This window comes from Alligator mississippiensis, chromosome 4 (assembly GCF_030867095.1).
Source record: "Alligator mississippiensis isolate rAllMis1 chromosome 4, rAllMis1, whole genome shotgun sequence".
In the NCBI taxonomy this organism is placed as follows: Eukaryota; Metazoa; Chordata; order Crocodylia; family Alligatoridae; genus Alligator; species Alligator mississippiensis.
In genome coordinates this window covers 196,960,139-196,980,614 of record NC_081827.1, presented here as the reverse complement: position 1 = coordinate 196,980,614, position 20,476 = coordinate 196,960,139, and the positions used below count along the sequence as shown (strand labels likewise).

The 20,476-nt window shown below is 40.8% G+C and overlaps 1 protein-coding gene across 1 annotated transcript in view; it reads right to left on the bottom strand.

The window, feature by feature from the left end:
• TMEFF2 (transmembrane protein with EGF like and two follistatin like domains 2) overlaps nucleotides 1-20,476 on the bottom strand; it is a 228,098-nt gene that overhangs the window by 49,419 nt on the left and 158,203 nt on the right. The window contains exons 6-7 of the mRNA XM_019492342.2: nucleotides 19,406-19,554; nucleotides 18,089-18,148 (exon numbers count right to left, since the gene is read on the bottom strand). Of these exons, the coding sequence (XP_019347887.1) occupies nucleotides 18,089-18,148; nucleotides 19,406-19,554 (209 nt within the window). The remainder of the gene's footprint in view (nucleotides 1-18,088; nucleotides 18,149-19,405; nucleotides 19,555-20,476) is intronic.

Genomic DNA, 20,476 nt, shown 5'->3' with positions numbered 1-20,476 from the left:
TGTGCAATGCCCACCTTGATTCCAATGGTATATTACTATTAAGATTAAGATATTAATATTGCATAATATTTATACTTGTTTTCTGCAATTCTATTACAGATTATTTTGTCCCCTCTTTCTTGGAGAGAAATCAGATTGTAAATTTGTTCTATACACAAAAGGGAAACAATTAAATGCCTCATTGGGACAAATGACATGCACTAGGTTTAAATTTGTCTGTGACAGGTATACATGTAGACTTGAGAAAGACACTTTTTCTACTGATAGTTTCTTTTTCTGTTTTCAGCTGAAATGAACATGGAGTCCTGCTTATTAAAGGAATAAACAGCTGTTCATTAATGGGGAGGGAGAGGTTTTAGAAGTGTGACCTGGATAAGAGGTAGTGAAGATACATTGGTAATTAACTGCCTCTGTGTCATTTATTTTAATATAAAATAACTTCTGATTTGAGAGCTGTAAATCCTTCCACCAGGGCAGAGCCTAGATACTGCACGTGGCCATGTCTTACTGTGCCTCATGAAAATTCCCCTCTTGCACAGAAATCCTGTAACCCTTGTGTGCCATGCTGCAGCTTGTACATTTTTATGAGCCTCTCAAAACAAAGGTTTAGATAACAAATACTGGGGCATAACCTTAACTACAGCAATACAAATAGCACAACTAGAAAACAAAGCAAACATTTATTTGAGCAGTCCTCCTGTATTTGCTATCTCTGAACATCCTTCAGCAGACACTGTCAGACTTATAAAAGAATCTCTGGTTTAAAGCCAAACCTACAAACAATTTTACAAGCCAAAAGATATAAGGGAATCTTAATGTAACCCTTCGAGTCCAATTTTTAAGTCCAAGCAGGGAAAGTTTACTTTTCTGCAAATTCCACAACCTTTTAAACTAATTTACCCTCTTGAGCAGAGACATAGATTGATACTGAGCATGTGTACAAGGGAAAAAGGAATTGGTAAATAGTAAAAACCTCTAATTTGCTTAACAGCAAGGATTTCTGCATTTCAAATAAGTAGAAATGTATATAAAAGATGCATGCTGCATTTATGAAGTGGAACATAAATGGAGAAATTTGCAGGAATGCTTACTTGAGTTCAGGACTAGCTCTTCTGTACAAAAACCTCATCTGTATTGCAAATACAATTTCTGTGTTTATCCATAACCACTAACATAGCATAATGTTACAGATGGCTGGTTACATGATATTATAGGAAAAAAAAAACTGGAATACAGTACTATGAGGGAAGTAGAAAAACTGTGAGCCAGTCTGTAGCTAGCTTTATGAAACTTGCACAGCTCTAATGTAAACCCCAGAGGGAAAAATACATGTATTGCAAAATTTCCCCCCAGAAATCTTGAGGAAGTTTGACACCTTAATTCATTTCCAGGACTTAAATATTTCAGGCAAGCTGGTGACACTATAATAGCCTGGTCCAGCCTTTTATTTATTACGCTCCTCATGCCAATATTCGTGCTACAAACTGGTGCTTGCATTTGCTGTTTATTTATTTCCTACAGATCAAATTATTAGAGTAGACATATTGTGTTTTCAGGCTACGTGCTTGTGGACAAACCAAACAGCTTTCATTTTAATGTTTATTCACCACATAACTGAATTCGTTCATTATGGAAATGAGGCATAAACCAACTCCATGTAACTTATGATCCAAATTCATTAATCAGAAATTAAGGACAGAGCTTTAAAGGCACAGCCTACTGAAAATTGCTACTTTCCTTGAGCTACAGAAATCTAGGGAAAGAGAGATCCAGTTAGATTCATAGATGTTAGGGTTGGAAGGGACCTCAGTAGATCATTAAGACCGATCCTCTGCCCTGGGCAGGAAAGAGCACTGTGGTCAGATGACCCCAGCCAGGTGCTTGTCCAGTCTCCTCTTGAAGACCCCCAAGGTAGGGGAGAGCACCACCTCCTTTGGAAGCCCATTCCAGATTCTGGCAACCCTTACCATGAAGTTCTTTCTAATATCCAACCTAAATCTGCTCTCCATCAATTTGTGGTCATTGCTCCTAGTTACTCTAGGGGGTGCCCTAGTAAATAGAGCATCTCTTAGTCCCTGCTGCCCCCCCCCCACCGATGAATTAATAGGCAGCCACACGATCACTTCTCAGCCCTCTCTTGCAAGGCTGAAGAGATCTAGGTCCCTCAGACTCTCCGCATAGGGCCTTGCCTGTAGGCCTCTGACCATACGAATGGTCCTACTCTGAACGCTCTCAAGATTCTCTGCATCCCTCCTGAAGTACGGTGCCAAAAACTGGACACAGTACTCTACCTGCGGCCTGACCAGTGCTGCATAGAGGGGGAGCATCACCTCCCTGGACCTGTTCATCATGCATTTGCTAATGCAGGATAAAGTGCGGTTAGCCTTGTTGATCACTTCATCACATTGAGGACTCATGTTCATCTTGGAGTCAACTGTGACTCCGAGATCCCTTTCCGCCACTGTGCTGCTGAGAAGGTCATCCCCCAGCCTGTGTTGGTGGTTCTTTTTGCCCAGGTGGAGCACTTTGCACTTGTCTTTGTTGAACTGCATCCTATTTCATTCTGCCCATTTTTCCAACCTGTCCAGATCTGCCTGGATCCGTTCTCTACCTTCTGGCATATTAACTTTGCCCCATAATTCGGTATCATCTGCGAACTTGGACAGGGTGCTCTTATCTAATGATCACAAATTAATTTAAGTTTTGATACTAATATATTTAAGTTCTGTGAACATCACAATGGGTAACACTGGGTGCATCTACATGTACTCCTATGGTGCTGTTGTTACTGTGCCATCATTTAGTACTTCCTTTAGGAGTGCAGTAACAACAGTGCCTAAAGGAAGTACTAGATTATGGCGCAGTAACAGCCCATATAGTGCCGTGCCGGCAGTGCACACTTTATTTTTAGCTGCTATGTTGCCATAGCTACGTGCTATAATGAAGGACTACATTACTATGGTGACATAGCTGCGGCATCACACTTTGTGCCTGCCGATACTACATCACCGCAGTGCATTACTACAGCAACATAGTGTCATGTGTAGATGCTCCCACTAAGTAATAAAAATGTACCATAACTTTAATTAAAAATACAACATCATATTTGAGCTATTTATAAAACCAGAACTATCCTATTAAGACTGATAGATTAAATGAGCAAATTTTTTCTCTCCCTGTGGTTTGTTTTAGGATCTCCATCAGTCTTTTTTCATCTTATGCTCCACTCAAGAAAATAATTCTGGGGCTAAATGTTATAATATAATACGTGATATGGTCACAAGTAGAGTGCCATATCTACCTCTTAGCACAGAACCTATGTGAAACTGTTATAAAATCATAAAATTATAGAAAATCAGGGCTGAAAGGGACCTCAGGGTGTCATTTAGTCCAACCCCCTGCTCAGAGCAGGACCATCCCCAACTATATCCCACCCAAAGTTTTGTCTATTCAGCTCTTAAAAACGTCCAAAAATGGACAGTCCACAACCTCTCTGGATAACCTCTTCCAGTGCTTTACTACCCTCCTGGTAAGAAAGTTATTCCTAATATCTAACCTAAATTTCCTTTGCTGCAACTTGATACAATTCATCCTTGTTCTGTCATCTGCTACCACTGAGAACAGTCTACCTCCATCCTCTTTGGAACCACCCTTCAGGGAGTTGAAGGCTGCTATTAAATCCCCTCTCAATCTTCTCTTCTGTAAACCATAAAAGCCCAGTTCCCTTGGCCTCTCCTCATAAGTCATGTGCCCCAGCTCCCTAGCCATTTTCATTGCCCTCCACTGGACTCTCTCCAATTTGTCTACATCCTTTCTATAGTGGGGGACCCAAAACTGGACACAGTACTTCAGATGTGGTTTGACCAAGTAGAGGGGAGAAATCACTTCTCTCAATCTGCTGGCAATGGTCTGACTAATGCAATCCAGTATACTGTTAGCCTTCTTTGCAACAGGGGCACACTGCTGGCTCATATTCATTTTATTGTCCATTGCAACCCCCAGGTCCTTTTCTGCAGAGCTGTTGCTTAGTCTGTTGGTGCCCAGCTTGTACTAGTGCATTAAATTGTTCGGTCGTAAGTGTAGGGCTTTGCACTTGTCCATATTGAACCTCATGAGATTTTTGGTCCATTCCTCCTATTTGTCGAAGTCTCTGAATCCTAACCCTATCCTCCAGTGTATCTACCACTCCTCCCAGCTTGCAAACTTGTTAAGGGTGCGCTCCATCCCATCTTCCAGGTTATTGATAAAGATATTGTACAAAACCAGCCCCAGGACAGACTGCTGCAGCGATCCACTTCATACCAGCTGCCAACTAGAATTGAACCATTGATTACTACCCTTTGAGCCTTATGATCCAGTCAGTTTTCTATCCACCTTACAGTCCATTCACCCACCCTGTATTTCCTTCACTTGATTGTGAGAATGTTGTGGGAGACTGCATCAACAGCCTTGCTAAAGTCAAGGTACAGGGTCTTGTACTCTAAAATTTCAAAATTTAGAAGGCAATAAATACCATCCAAAATTATTATTAAAAAAACCTCAAGATTTTTTAAAGAGAAGCTAAAAATGTAGGGGACCAGACTCATGGTTTATGCATTACTGGGGCTTTTGAATACTCAACTGGAAAAAAAACCAAACAAAAAACCCCAATCTTCCTGTGATTTCTTTAAAGCAATCCTAAAGCATCCTATAGCAGGAACTAATTTATTTTTTAAGTTCCAAAGGATGATGAAAAAATCTACAGAATGGTTATATCCTATTATATTCAAAAGGATTTTTCTAGGTAAGTTTTAGCTTGATGTCTGAAGTCCCAAACTTTACTTTATACTGAAGTTTCAAGCCAGGAGATGGGATATTCTCTCTGCAAAGTCTAGCTTTCCATTCATCTATTCAGGACCTGATCTGTAGGCTTAGTTCCATCAGGTATAGCTAATATCAAATAAATGGGTTATTTTATGTGTGGCAGATGGGACTTCATATTGGAGAACAGTATCAAAATACCAGCCCTCCTTGGTAAGAGTCTCAGACATTTTAATTTATGGAGATACCAAAATGATAACAGATTAACAAAAATTTGGTAAACAACAGTCAAACAATAGATTCGTGGAGCTCAAGGCCACAACGAACTATTAAATCACCTAGCCCATGGTTTATCAACCAGGGGTACGCATACCCCCGGAGGTACTTGGGAAGGCCCTGGGAGGTACATGTAGGCAGGCAGGGACAGAGTGCTGCCACCCAGCACCCCGTGCTACCACCTCCCAGGAGCAGGGCCAGGGGGGGATGACAAAGCCTGCATAAGGCAGCCACCGCCACCCACCACCCCGCACTGCTGCCACTTTGCATCCAGCTGTGCCCGACACCCTGCCCCCTGGTCCGGTCCCTTGGGGTACACTTATTAAAAAAGGTTGAAAACCCCTGATCTTGCCTGACCTGCATATCACAGGCCCTCAAATTTCAATGAATTACCCACAACTGGAACACAGTAACTGGTATTTAGCTCAAACATATTTTGCAGAAAGCCATCCATTTTGCTTTGAAAACATCAAGAGATGAGAACCCATTATTTCTTCTGGTATTTTCTTGCAGTGGTTAATTGTTCTCACTTAAAAATTTGAGCCTGATTTCTAATTTGAATTTGCCCATCATGAACTTCTAGTAATTGATTCTTATTACATCTTTTTCTAACTAGATGAAAGAGCTGATATTTTTTCTCTTGAATGTATTTTCACACTATGATCAAGTCATCTTTTAAGGACCTACTTCCCCATTCTGTAGATATGGCTGGTATTTCTTGTTCCTAGATGTGCAGTTTTGCATTTGGTTGTATTAATATAGATTTGGTTTAAATTGGTCCAACCTTCCAAGTGATCTAGATCAGTCTGCATGGTAGCCCTGTCCCCATTATTTTCTACTTCTCTGGTCTTTCTGTCATATGCAAATTTTATCAGTGATAATTTTATATCTACTAACAAATCGCTGATTAAAATGCTGAATAATTGTTGGGCCTTGTGCCAATTCTTGTGAACTGTCATTTAGTGCCAATTCCCAACAAGCATTACTTTTTGAGATCTGGCAACTACCCAGTTCTTCATCTATTTTACATGTTTCATCTATATTATACAATGCGATTTTTTAACTAGTACATCATGTGGTACTACATGAAATATTTTTGATGTGAAGTTAAACATCAAAGCTACCTAAGGTATTAGAATTAATTATTGAATTTTTTCTTTGAAAATTTTTGTGAATGAATAAGAGAGGAAGGTTGGTGTAATGGTTAAGGTGTTGGTACTGTAACTCTGCAGAACTGGATTTAGTTCCCAGCTGTGCCAGACTCTTCCTGTGTTAGGCAGTTCACTAATATCTCTTCTACACTGCCTCTGTGCCAAGTCTGGGAGAATTGCTGAGAAGCCTTCATACCTTGTACATGCCAAATCCCAGAAATGAAGCAAGGTTGCTGCTTCAGAGTTGTGCTGAGTGGGTGCCCAGGGCCACTCTCATGCTCTTTCTGAGGCATGCTTTTTGGCATATGCTCAGAGACACTCTTCATTGCTGAACTTCTGTGAGCTGATATGCATACAGCAGGAATAGGATGTGCTTCTTGGTGGTGCTTTTAGGCCTGGCACAGAGATAGTAGTGTAAACTTCAGTCATTCTGCTTCAGTCCCCAATCTGTAGGATTGAGATAATTATACTTCCCTTTTCTGTTTGATCTATTTAGGTGTTAAACTATTTGGCCCACAGACTTTCTGTTACTATGCATATGTACAGTATCATTAATATGGGGCGCTGATCTCAGTTGTGGTCTAAAGTGGTTTATAGTTTTATTTAAATACAAATAAATAATAATATAAATAATCTCAATAAGCTAGAATGATTTTGCATTTAGCTATCACCATCAGTTTTATTTGTTTGCTTTAAGACAAATAACTCAAGACTGTGTCACCAAAAATCCTTTCCTCCTAGATCAAATTTATGATCTAGCCTTTGAGCCTGCCTTTCCAGCATATTTGTTGGTGACCCTTTCTGCACTTGCTATCTATTAGTATGTATTCTACCATAAGGGAAATACATTTTCTATTGATTCTTCTTGCAACATGCTCAAGCTATTGCCACTTTAGCGTCTGCTCAATCTTCAAGATACTCTTCTCTTTGGTTTGCTGTTTTATTCATTTGCTTGTTCTTCTGTCTTGCTGTGTGATAACAAAGATTATATCTGTTCACAAATTAGCTCCAGCTGCACAGGCAGCTCCTTCTCCATCTTCCTGTTGGGTAACCATATTTCATGGATGGTTGTACCTAGCTGTCAAAATCCTTCATTATAAAGTGAGTATTTGTTGTTCATGATGCTTCTCATATTCCTAAAAGATTTCCATCTTGCTCTATCTTATTTTCTGCCTTGGAAAATCCTATGTCAGAATCACTTATCTGAAGCAGATGAAACAGATTCAAAGCATTTCTTCATCCTCTTTTTAGTCTTTAGAATTGAGTCGTGAGTACAGTTCTTGAGTTTACATTCTTTAGGTTCAGATTAACTATCTATATGTCAGAATGATCAGATACTTCCAAAGATATTCAGTTGTATGTGGCAAAGTATTTATAAATCTCCCAAAGCCTAACAGTGACTGATTGGTTTCCTCGAGTTAAAGGTTTAATTTATAAGAAACTATCTGGCTGCAGAGAAAGTCAACATTAGGCTGCAAAAGCTGCAAAACATTTTTTCATGGTTCTGTGAAGAAACATGATCTATTTTAAAAGGAATCTCACCCTTGGGAATCTAAGTGTCCTTCATTAAACATTACCAAGTTGTTATTTTTAAAGGAATATTAGGTTTGTGGTATCTTGTATGGAAAATGTAACTAGTTAAGTATGAGGAAAGAGTGTGTGGGTGTGTCAAAAACTTGCTGAATAGCATTCAACCAGCTAGGCAACTATCCCAGTACTGTATCTTATTTTCCTTTTTACAGTTAGATGATGGAAAACCAGCAAAAATTGCTAAATAGTGTATTTTTTTAGTATATTACAATTCATGACTCAGACAGAGCTCGTGTAATTGAAATCTGTAAAAATCTGCATATACAAAAGATGCAATTTTCCTAACATTATTTTCCAATATAGCAAATAAGAAAAGGTTTCACTTTCTGTATAATGGATGCTCAGTGTTCTACTTTATGCCTTTACTTGCTAATTCCATAAAGAAGAATGAAAAACCTAGTTCAAAAAGGATTGGCAATGGCTACATTATACTAGAGCTAAGCTCTAGAGCTTTGCAATTCTTTAGGATTTTAGGAAGTGAGTGACATGGTTACAATTTAATTTCAAGGGACAGTGTCAAGTAGTTTAGTCTTAAAGTGTGATTTACTTAAAACTATTGAAATCTGGTAGAGGAATATCCTTCAAATACATAATAGCTTACCCTGTAAAATTAAAATGTAACTAATAATCTTACCTTACCTATATAAATTCAATGACATTTTTGCTCTGCTACCATGACACATTTGAAAGCCCTTCAATTCAAAGTTTCAATGAAAACCCTTTATTGAAATCAGTGGACTTAGATCAAGCCCATGAAAAATAATGAACATTGTTCTCCTTTATATAAGTTCTTATATTATGTTCATCACTGTATTATCTGAACACTTTTCAATAATGCTTTAGGCTAGGGACAGACATTACACATAAACCAGTTTAAGTGATCAGAAACTGGTTTAACCTGTAACAGAACATAAGTTCAGTGCACATAAACCAGTTTCAAAATGGCTGAAACTGGTTTAAGATACACCCGGTTGAATGTAGTATCAGACTTACCTGATTTGGTTCAAACTGGTTTACGCCATATCTGTCTCTGGCCCCTTCCTGGTTTAAGATAAATCAGAGTCCCCCAGCATCCCAGATGTTTTGCAGCCCTGGACTGGGCTGGGCTGGACTAGGCTGTGCTCACCGCTCCACAGAACAGGCTGGCCCTGCCCCTCTCCTCCCTAGCCAGAGCTCTGGGAGAGACTGCAGGCACAGCAGGGTCTGCCTTGCATCCCCCTGCCCCTCCCCACCCCCCTTGTTGTTCAAGCAGGGATTCCCCCCTCCCTCCCATCTCCCACAGCATGGACCCCAGCCCTATGTACCTTAAGCATGTTGTATGCTAGCTAATGCTGAGAGATGCCTGTGTGTCTCCAATTTCACAGGCAGAACAGTGTCTGCTTAGGGCTTTTTGGAGCTAATCAACAGGTCAGCTGGTAATGTCCCTCTATTCCTGTCCTGGGAAAAGTTGTTTAAGATGAGCTTGAACTAATGAGAGAGGCTTTTGTTTTGCTGATGGTCTGATAAACCTTGTGGTTTTATTAGCCCCCTGCTGGTTTGCAGCCCTGTTAGGTTTGCAGATAGTATGAAGAAGCAGGGAGAGGGAGACTGAAAAACTCAGTATCATTAAGAGATGCATGCACTGCACACACTCCCTTTGCCTCAGAGTGCTAGCTGGGGGCTCGGGTCTGGCAACACTCCTGCCCCTTCAGCAGCAAGTGGGGAAAAACCTGGGACTGTGCAGGCAGGGTGGGGGTTTACACCCCTCCCTAATCCGAGTGTCCTGCCAGGGCCTGGATATACCCTGCCCCCACCCCTCAGCTCAGCACTGTAGAAAGGAAGGGAAGGCTATGGCCCCTAGCTTCTAGCCTAAGCAACTGCAGGCATGTGCTTGCATTTCTGGAATGAAAAGGGAATATCTATCCACCTCAGATTGGTTCAATTCAGGTTTCAGGGTTTTTGAATGTCTGTCCCTAGCCCCACAGAACAGGACTGTCTATATATTTGGTTAATTCTCCTATCTTCTTCTCAGGCATAGAAATGTGAGCATTGGAATACCTTGTTTTGGTAGGTTTTTAGGATTTTTTTTTTTTAATTAAAAAAGACATGTTGAAATGTATCATAATTCATAAAGGTTAGGTTAAAGATATAATTTACATCTTCACTCCAAATGTAAGGCGTAAGGATCTGTAGTTCATTGGGGAATTCAACTTTGACAAAATGCTAGAATTTGAAATTTATAAAAAATGTGAAAATGTCTTCATGCAAATCTAAATGAATACTTTACTGCCTTTTAAAAAATGAGAGATGTACAAATATAAGGATGGGTGGGGTGAGTAGGGCATAAGACCTGGACACTGCCTAAAGGGCCCAGAATGGAATAGTGGGCCTTTCTCTCCCTTCCTCATTTCCCCCTCCTTTTACAACCTTCTGGATTTACAGCTCCAATTTACATTGGCACAGGAGCATGTGTGAGTGAAGGGCATCCTAGGAAATGCAGTTCTGTCAAGCAACAGCATGAGGCAGTGCAGGAGAAGCAGCTGGAGTTCACTGCTGCTGAAACCACAGTCCTGCAAAGAAGGACAGGGAGGAGGGGGCAGAAGGACTTTCCAGGAATAGTCTTTTCCAGTTGTGCCTCTGTACATGTATGCGTACACACATAAGCACACACACACATGCAGAGCTTGGTAAGGATGGTCCAGTAAACTCAGACATTTGGATGATGATGGAGGATGCACACCTGTGCGGGTAATGAAATTCATGCCTGCTTGCAAGCTCATGAACACTCAGTCCCTCTATTTGCATACAATTGTTCTGTTTAAAACAATGCATCCTGCCATTCATTTATATTTTTCTGACATTTTTCATGGCTATTTCTTAGAGAAAAGCTTATTTGTTTAAAATGTGATTAAAAAAAAAAGGAGAGAGAGGAAAATATGGCCAATCCCCAGAAAGCTTCATAGTAAAGTGATTTTTTAGATTTGAAAACAGAAAGAAATAGAAGTGTTATACCAAAGATCAATGTGGTTTGAAAGAAGAAAAAGAGATGGGATATGCAGTATTAATAGCGTAAAACCCTGATATTTTAAGAACTTACTGTGGTAATCCTTTATAACTACTGCAATATTCTGGAGACTGGTGTGAGTGTATGGACACACCCCTTAGTTACCAGTTCCTCTGCAAGCAAAATTTAGCTGTGATGGTAGATCAATATATCTAATAAAGGAAATTATTCCCTTGCTTTTCCTTGCTCAGCTTCTTTCCACCTCCTTTCCCCCCACCATCCCTATAAAAACATTTCAGCTAATTCAGTGTTTTAAATAGTGAGCATGAAATGCTCATTTTCTCAGATACAGATATTAGACATTATGGAGGGGGTTCATCTTTTGAAACCCCTGGATTCATTCAGTTGAAATTGTTATTTCAGTGATATTTTAACTGCTATTTTTTTCTACAAAGATCACTACAGTTCCACTTCAGAGGTAGGATTAAGATAGTAAAATAATATCCACTATACCAGGTAGCACATGTAGTAGTCCTCAAATAAGTATTATATATAATCAATGGCAATGCACTTTACAAACATATGAACTACATGAATCTTATGGTCTTGCAGATTTTTCTAACTCTGAGGTGTGAATTTCACTGAATCTCAGTTTTGTCTTGGTTTATTCCATATTGACTAAAAAGTTGCTAACGGCATCAGATATTTTTCTCAATTATTCCTTTATCCTAACATTTTCCACAAGGGTTGCTTCATAAACATTGTGTGAAACTGGCAGCATATGGGTTGTTCTGCATAAACTTGCCAAATTTCTAACTACATGCTTAGCAAAACACAGTTACCGTATATAGAAATCAGAAATGAAACAAAAATTGTTTGAAGTGCATGAAAGAGGCCACATCCTCAGCTGAAGTAAACTGGCACAACTCCATTTTAGTAAATGAAATTACACCAGCTGGGGATCTAGCCTGAGGCATACAGACTGCAAAGCCATCTTCTAGAACCCTAAGTCTATTTTAGCTTGGACCACAATAAAGACCACCAAGGATTAACTTCAGTAACTAAAATATCTACAATTTAGGAATCAGAGCTTCCGCACTGCTTCCAGAAGCTTACACAAGACTTTGGTACATGTTTTGGAGGAACTGGACCTATGTGGGAAGACTGTCCCATTAGGAAAGTAAAAGACTTTTTTCCCTGGAGTTTACTCTTCTTCAGAAATCCCAGTCACTTCCACTTTCTGCAACATCCACACTGCTATTCTTTCAGCCTTACCATCAGACTTCTTGATGCTTATGGAATCTTCTTCATCATACATTTGTTTTTTTATGCCTGGACTCTATCTTTGTAGCAAAACCCCCAGTTTTTCTTTTTTTATTTACTTTAAAATGCATTCCCTCCCCTTTCCCCAACCACTTCTGACTTTTTATCTTCCTCTCTATTCCCTGTAGATGAGTATAAGTGAGCTCAGACATAGGATAAGCTTTAAACATTTTTATTTTGGTAACACGTTTTTGGTTTTGGATATCCACTGTTTTATATTGTATTATTATTAGGACTGTATTGATTCTTACTGTTGTATATTATATTATTATCATTTTCGTATTGATTTTTGTTGTTTCATATGGATCTTGTATGGTTTAGACCTGTGTTTGTAAGTGAACCAAAGTCATGTCAAGTTTCCATTTTATATGCCAAGCCTCCATCTTCTGTCCTCTGCCTGGGCATCCCATGTTGCAACAATATGATTCATTGTACCCCTCCCAACCTCACTCAGGAACAGAGACAAGACCAGCATTTGAAAGACAAAGGGCCCTGCAAAACCAGCAACTTTCACCATTACAGACACCCAAAACTGCACATCCCTGCATGGAGCACACATGCTCAGTACACCAGGGGCTGACCCTTGCCTGGGCATGCCTCCTGTCACTAGGGTCACACAAGGTCTGCCCCTATAAAAAGGGGCAGGGAAGACAGACCCAGGGGGATGCCCTCTCCATCTGGACCAGCACCATGCCACATCACCTATCCACCCAGAGGCCCTGCTGGCGACCCCCCTCTGGACAACACCTACTGGACAAGGACCCCCTTTCAGCCTGGATAGGTAGATATTACCTGCACACCTCCTCCTACAATTTAGACTCTCTCTCTGTCTCTCTCTCTCCTTCTGAACTTCTGTGGACTTCAGCCCCTGCATCAAGCCTCTCTAACCCCTGCTGCCATTGTGTGTGCGTGCGTCCGTGTGTGCGTCTGGGTGCAAGGGAACCCATTGTGACACCATCTCCCCTGTTCAATAAAACCGCTGTCATTTGCAACCCCGAGTTGGGTCATGTTTTACTGAATCCCAGTCCCTTCCTTATCTTAAATTCCAGCCTCATTCTCTCTCTCAGCTCTAGCCCCCACCCCTCTCCGCTAGTTTCTCGATCTCCTCTCAATTCCCACTGCCTTTTCCCTGTGACTTTCTGTTGCTTTTCTCTGCTTTCCTGCTGCGCTGCTGCCTACTGCTTTTCCTGTGATTTTCTGCTGTCCATCTCTCTGTTTTCAGGCTTCCCCCACACCTTCTGTAATCCCTCCCTCCCCACCCCCCCCCACAGCTTCCCAGCTCCTCTTAGCTGTCCTGTTTTCTCCAGCAGCTGGAGCGTTTCTCCAGCTTCCAGCACCTACTACCGCTCCCTGCAACTTCTCTAGCTGCCCTGGAGCCATCCTCTGGCTCCCCACACCCAGAGCCCCTCTTTAACACCCACACTTTCCCTTAGTCCCATTTCCCCTCTCCCCATCTACCTTTTCAGCTCCCCTGTAGCTCTGGCTCCAGTCCCAGACTCTGTGCTGGCATGCTCCCCTGTTCTGCAGGCTTTGGGCATTCCCTTTTAATCAATTAAGATCAATTAACCTAAAGTTACCGCTGAGCCTCAGTTCTTCAGTCCAGGCCCCTGAAGTCTACCTGTTCTAATCCCGGACTTGGTAACTTTAACTCCCTACACTTCTACTTTCTTACCTTAACCTTTCCCTAGGTATCCCAAGTACACCAAGCACATACATACATACACATCACAAGACCCAACTTAGGAACTCACCTGTGTGTATGCATAGGTGGGTGGTATGTGTGCAAATTAGTGAATACACACATATATACATATATAGATATCATTGTGTGTGTGTGTGTGGTATATGAATTAGTAATCCACGTATGTGTATTGGATGTGCAGGTGTTGGTAACTGATTCTGTCTAAATTTGGTGTGTGTAGTGTGTATGGGCTTAAATTGGTGATAGGTGTGCATGAACCTAGACTGGTTATTTTGAATGTATGTGTATCTGAGTTGCTAGTGTATGTGTGTGTGTGTGTGTGTGTGTATGGCATTGTGTGCATGATATATGAATTAGTGATCTGTGTCTAACTATTGGGGTGTATAGTGTATGTGCTTGAATTGGTGATAAGTATGCATGTGCCTAGGCTGGTTTGGATGTGCATGTGCCTGAGTTGGTAGTGTGTGTGTATATGCACCTAATTGATTTGTGTGTGTTTTGTATATGTGCAATTGTATACCACGCCCTGTCTAACAGTGCAATATTGAGATCCTGAGCATTGGCCTGACCCCTCAGGGCAACATCTTTTCCCCACAGAACTTATCTTCTGCTTCCCTACCAACCTCCAGGGTCTGGGACAGAAGTATCATAAACTGGTTTGACCTAAATCAGTTCAGTCTGACACTACATTCAACCAGGTTTATCTTAAACCAACTTCAGCCATTTTGAAACTGGTTTATGTGCACTGAACTTCTATTCTTTAACAGGTTTAAACCAGTTTCTGATCACTTAAGCTGGTTTATGTGTGTAACCCAGGTAGTACTCAGATGAGGTACCTCCTCTCCAATTGAAGGGACTTAGCAAGTGCTAGTGCGTTTTGGGAGGGGTAGCCGCTCCCCTCCCATCCCCTATACAGTAGAGCCAAGACCAGTTGGAACTTAACCATATACGGGTTTAATAGGAAAAGAACAGGGTTAGAGTACAACACATTTGTGGGGAGGACAATGGGACCCTGGGAGATAATGGTACTCCCCCATCTGGGCAGCTGGGAGGGGGGAAACCAGGGGAGCAGAGGGGAGTAAATAGGGTTTTAGGTAAACATACACATGTAACAGAGGCAAATCAACAACAAGCTTGAGATGCAGGGTTCACAAAATATGAGGAGCAGACCCCACAAAATTTGAGGCACAAGCATTCTGGTGGGGCAGGGTAAAAGAGGGGAAAGGAACCCTCCTCCCCAGTGGGAATTCCCTCCTCCCAGCAACTCACCCCATCTGACGCCTTGGGTGGGGATCAAATGCGGATTTCCCAAATAGCAGGCAAGAAATCTACCACTGAGCTATCAATCCCTGGGCTGCTGCCTGCAGCTCCAGGGCTCTAGTCCTTCCAGGATCCTCTGCTTGTTGTCTTCACACCAAGCCAGCTGCCCAGCCTCATGCCAGGGATAGGAAAAACAAGCCCAAGCTCTCTCCCACAGCTCACGGCTTTGGTGCCTCCCGGTCGGCCCTCTGGGCTCTCTCCCATTCTGGAGAGCCTCTGCCTTCTGCCCAGATGTTAGGGGTTTGGGCTGCCTAGTGCGGGCTCAGGACCCTCTGTGTACTGACCTACACACTGGTGTCAGCCATGTGCCAGGGAGGGGAGGATGGTGGTTGCATTGCAACCTTGTCACTGTCCAGGGACCCTGCAGCTGGACTTCCCGCTGGGGATTCTCCACGTGCCGCCCTGTGCACTGAGAGAAGCTGGCCTCTGCAGCTCCGGCTGGAGTCTCAGCTGGGAATAGCTCACACGTTGCCCTGCATGCTGAGCCCGGGGATTCCCTCACACAACGCCCTGAGTGCTGAGCCACTGCTCATGGCTTCAAGGCCAGAGTCCTCACAGGGGATTCCCTGCACATCGCCTTGCATGCCAAGTTGGACACTGGCTTCTGGGCTCTTCTGGGGCAACTGCCCCACCCCACTGGTCAGCTCATACCAGCTCTTCTTGAAGCCCCTTCTTCTGGGTCCTATGTTGGATTCGCTTCTCGCCAATGCTGGGTGTGCTGCCCTTTTATCCTTTGGAGGCCCCGCCCCCTGATTTCAAATGGAGAGGGGTGTTTAGTTTTCATCCAGGTCCAGCTCTTCACTTTGCCTTTGTTTAGGGGCAGGGCAAGCCTTCTCCCTGCCATCCCCCGATTGGTGGGGAGAGGGAAGTCCCCAATAATTACTCTGTCCCTGGCAGGCCAGCTCATGGGGCGGGGGGGGGGGGGAGAGATGTTACCCATCACGTGTAACATCTGTGCCTAGCCCAGGTCTCCAATCTGCAGCAGCAATTTCATACTACTGATTCTTTTCTCAAGACTACTACATTGCTTCCGTCTCCCCAGGAGGATGTATGCTGGAAATTATCATAGCTTTTTTAGCCAACATCTGGTCATTTTTTTCTCTGTCCATTCTGCTTTTTGTTTTAAGATATACCTTCTGTGCTCTTCTTTCTCCAAACACACTTTCCATTATAGGGTCTGCTCCCTTGCTATTAGTCTTATTTCCTCTTTCCTGCTAATCCTCATCCACTCTTTCCTCCAGCTCTTTCCCTTATTGTTACAGTTGAGTTAGTTTTTACTATGTACTATTTTTCTTCAGACAGCAGGTGTTGTGGGTCACTGCCATCCTAAAGCTAAATTACCAGATGGTAACAGACTACGATAGGTTAGCACAGCATTTAAAAAGAAGCTGCAGGCTTCAATTTTGACTTAGAGACTCCACTATCTTTTCAGTTCTCAAGCAAGGAAGATCAATGATTTAACACAGCAATATTGCTTGTCCTGATTTCTAATTTAAAATAAATCATTTTAGCTCTGATCTACTGTGTCTCATGCCTGCCACAAGATACAATCTCAGCCCCACCCCCATTCCCACCTCTTCAGAAAACTTCTGGTTGCCACACAGGAATAAGCTCAAATAAATAAAAATAATTTTGGAGACGTCTGAGGTGTTTTTCTTTTATCAGGCCTTCCTTTCGCTTTGGCCTTGGAAGAGCTGCTGGAAAATGGGGAAGATATGGGGGGTATTATATTTCTTCTTCCCGTTCAAATAAGTCCATTCTCTTCACCCTGTATACAGATAACAACTGCCTTAAAGCTGTTTGGGTTCTACCATTATTCCCCCACCTATGCCCCTTTAGCTCATTGAGCCATAGTTTGTCTATAAATATTTTTAATCTTCATATGTTATTTTTAAAATAGGATTAGAATAAACATTTAGTAAACGTGCAGTATACTATCCAGGTAGACCAGTCACACATAATACATTCAAAAATGTGTAATGTATTCATTTGACCAGTTGGATTAATTAATGAACAGTAAGCACCTTTTAATGGATATGCCAAAATTCTTATTAAGAGGAATTGTAAAACATGCCAAAAGATAAACTACACTGTGCAGCATGTTGACAATGTAAACCTGGTGATCAGCACTTTGTAGCTGAAGAGTACTCCCCTGTAAAGATCTATTTTCACAATACAAAAACATCACAAGCCTAAGCACTTATACATTGCTTGTTACATTTTTAACAATAACACCCCAAATGCTCCTAGCCACAGTTCTAAACTCAAGCTGTGAATATTTGCACAAAAACTACTCATAAATAAATCCTCCCAGGAAGAATTCTTGAAAAAGAAAGATGTTCCCCAGAACAAAATTCAATAAAACCTATGTAACATTTACATTTTTAAAATTGAAAATGCTATATGAGGCTCTACAGCCATTATATGTTACTGTACTTCCTAAATTAAAGCCATTTATCAGTTTAAAAAAATCTATTATAAATACCTTATTAACATTATAGTTGAGCACAGACAGGTTACAATATCTCTTACAACAAAGTCTCATGAATCTGTAGCTATTTTATTCTGTTTTAGAGCCATGCAGAATTACTGGCTTTCACTTGATCATACACAGGTGTTCACCCAAAAACTTGCAAAAATTGGAGGAGTATGAAGGATGTAAAAATGTCTATCAATGCATGTTGATTTGGCAAGCATTTTGTAATGCTTACGATCAGCACTATCAAAACAGATATTTGCTTCCAAGACCATTTATACACTAGCTGAAAACAGGAAGGGGAAATTTGCCTAAAAGAAAGAGGGTTTCAATTTATTTTGCCATAGCAAGTTATGAAAAAGAATTAAAGATGAGCACAGGACTGCTTATGTTGTTTGGAAACAGAGGAGAACAATGATTTTTCACAGATTTGGCCAACAGTGATTCTTAGATAATAGGAATCTTACCTGCATAATCTGTTCTTGCATAATGCCCATCTTCAGATTTTGTAGTTGCTGTTGTGTTATCTGTGTTAAAAGAAATACATAGTGCTTCTTTGGTATTTTTGTTAATTTGTAAAACAGACCCCAATTCTGCAAGTCATACTGCACAGGCAAGTACAGCTCTACACTCATGCAGACATTTAGTGACTTCAAAAAGGCTTCATGTGGGTGCTGAGATCTGGCTGAAAAATGAAAATTGCAGGATTGGGGCCTTTGGAGTGATTGACAGCACAGTGAAATAAAAATAAAATCTTCCATTAAAGGAGTTTTTCTATCAATGTAGCAAAAAATACAGCTAAACATAGTTAAAATAGTTACAGTTAAAAATATAGTTACATACAACATAATGAATAGGGATTTTTCCATTGTTTTAAATAAGCAAGACATTTTAATAATCTGATCTAAAAAAGGGTAACAGGAAGGGTGGTTGACCTGAAAGAAACAGAAATATTGGAACATAAGTAGAATGTGTTTAATATGCAGGTATAGTAGGTTTCCGTAAGTAGATGTGCTTAGGATTTATAGGTCAGAAGCACAGGGAAAAAAGCTATTAAGATCTGAGCCTCAATGGACATTTTATTTACAGAAACTATTTAAAACCAAATTTTCCCCATTTTTATGTTCAGTATAAAATAGATTTTTTAAAAATCAACTCCAGGGTTACACTGCCACACACATGATATAATGCCTTGTCCATCCAAATCTGAATGCAGCCAGGTGAATCAGAAATTCAAGCTGAAACTCAGTGAAGTCTTTCCTGAAAGTAAATGTGCTTTGATTCCATGATTTCCATATTAAGAAGAACAAGCTTTGGCATTATGAAAAACCACTGCGAATTATACAAGAAATAATATGTTCATGCAAGTACTAATGTAGGGGTTGGGGCAGACTAGTAAGGCTACTTTCTGCTGCTCCACAGTAGATTCTTTTTTCAAGATTACAACTAGTGATCTTATGGGTATGACAGTAGGATGCATGTGTGTGCCTGCATTCTTGGATGTGTGTATGGGGATAGGGAGGGGATTGCAGAGGTTGCCTGAAACGATTCTCATACTCTTCCTTTGATAGCTACACTCAAGAGAACTTACAACTCAAGATCTGGCCCAGTATTTTAAAACCTGTAATTACCTTGAAATCCCAGTCTATCAGCCTCATTCTGTAGTGTAAATTAGAAGAGTCTATTGGAATGGCATGAATGCCTAATAAAAAGCCAGCCCCAATTTTTATTTCTGCACAAAAACTGAAAACATTCTTTGAAATGAATTTTGCTATGAGCATTACCTTGACATCGACCCAAAGACATGACTTCAATTTTCTCCTGTTTCTGGCATGACGCTTCTTTGATTTGACATGCATTATCATAAGATTTCCCATCGGAAGCACAAAGAGGATTGAAGTTGGTTTGAGAACAGTCAATGTTGCACACACACCTGCAAAGACAAAATATGTCTAATATAAGAAAGCTTTCTCATGACATCACAAATAAAGCTCAAAAATAAAAAGGCACTATACAAATTGACAGAATGAAACTAGAAATTCTGGCAAAGGGCCATTTGCATTTTTGTACTTGAGTAAAATGCCAGGAAAAAAGGAAAGAGAAGAAAGGAAGGAAAAGGAGAATAATTTAATACCAAATTAAAAGTATCTGTTACTGCAGTTTCCCTAAAATCTGTAACACTTGGGTAGATCTGCATCTGATCCAAGTTATATGGCTACACTGAAATCCAGAGAACAATGACAATCTGCATTCACTAGAGATATTCCCTTCATGTAGAACACTGCATATACATATATTTATATCAATTTATGATATAATTATTATGACATTTATCCTGGACTGTAGGCACCTTTGACATAATTAAAATTACAGAAGCATAGAAGATAATGCTGCAGCTTTCCCTCATACTAATGCCATAAAATTACCAACAAGAAGTGAAATCTGTCTGCATAAAAAGCATAAGACTAGTTCCTCCAGCATCTGAATACTGTATGTTGACAAGGCAGGTCTGGTTTAGAATATCCAGGGAAATTGTGATGCTGTTTTAATTATTCAGATGTCACAGAAATTTGTTGTAAGAGGATACAATTTTCAAAGGTACTTAAATGTCATTGGCTCTTACTGAGAAACAGGACAAGGTAATCTTCATTGAGCTCCATACTGCTATGGCTAGACTGCTATAGACCATTACTGGCACTCGAGCTACCTAGTTTAAAAGCTAACTTTGGTATCTGTTCTTTACACTGGTCATTGCTCTGACTTCAGTGTAGACATACCCATTGCCTGTTTATCAAGGTCCAATCTGCTTGGTTGCTGCCTTCTTTAATCTTTTTATTTATACACTCTTGTATTTG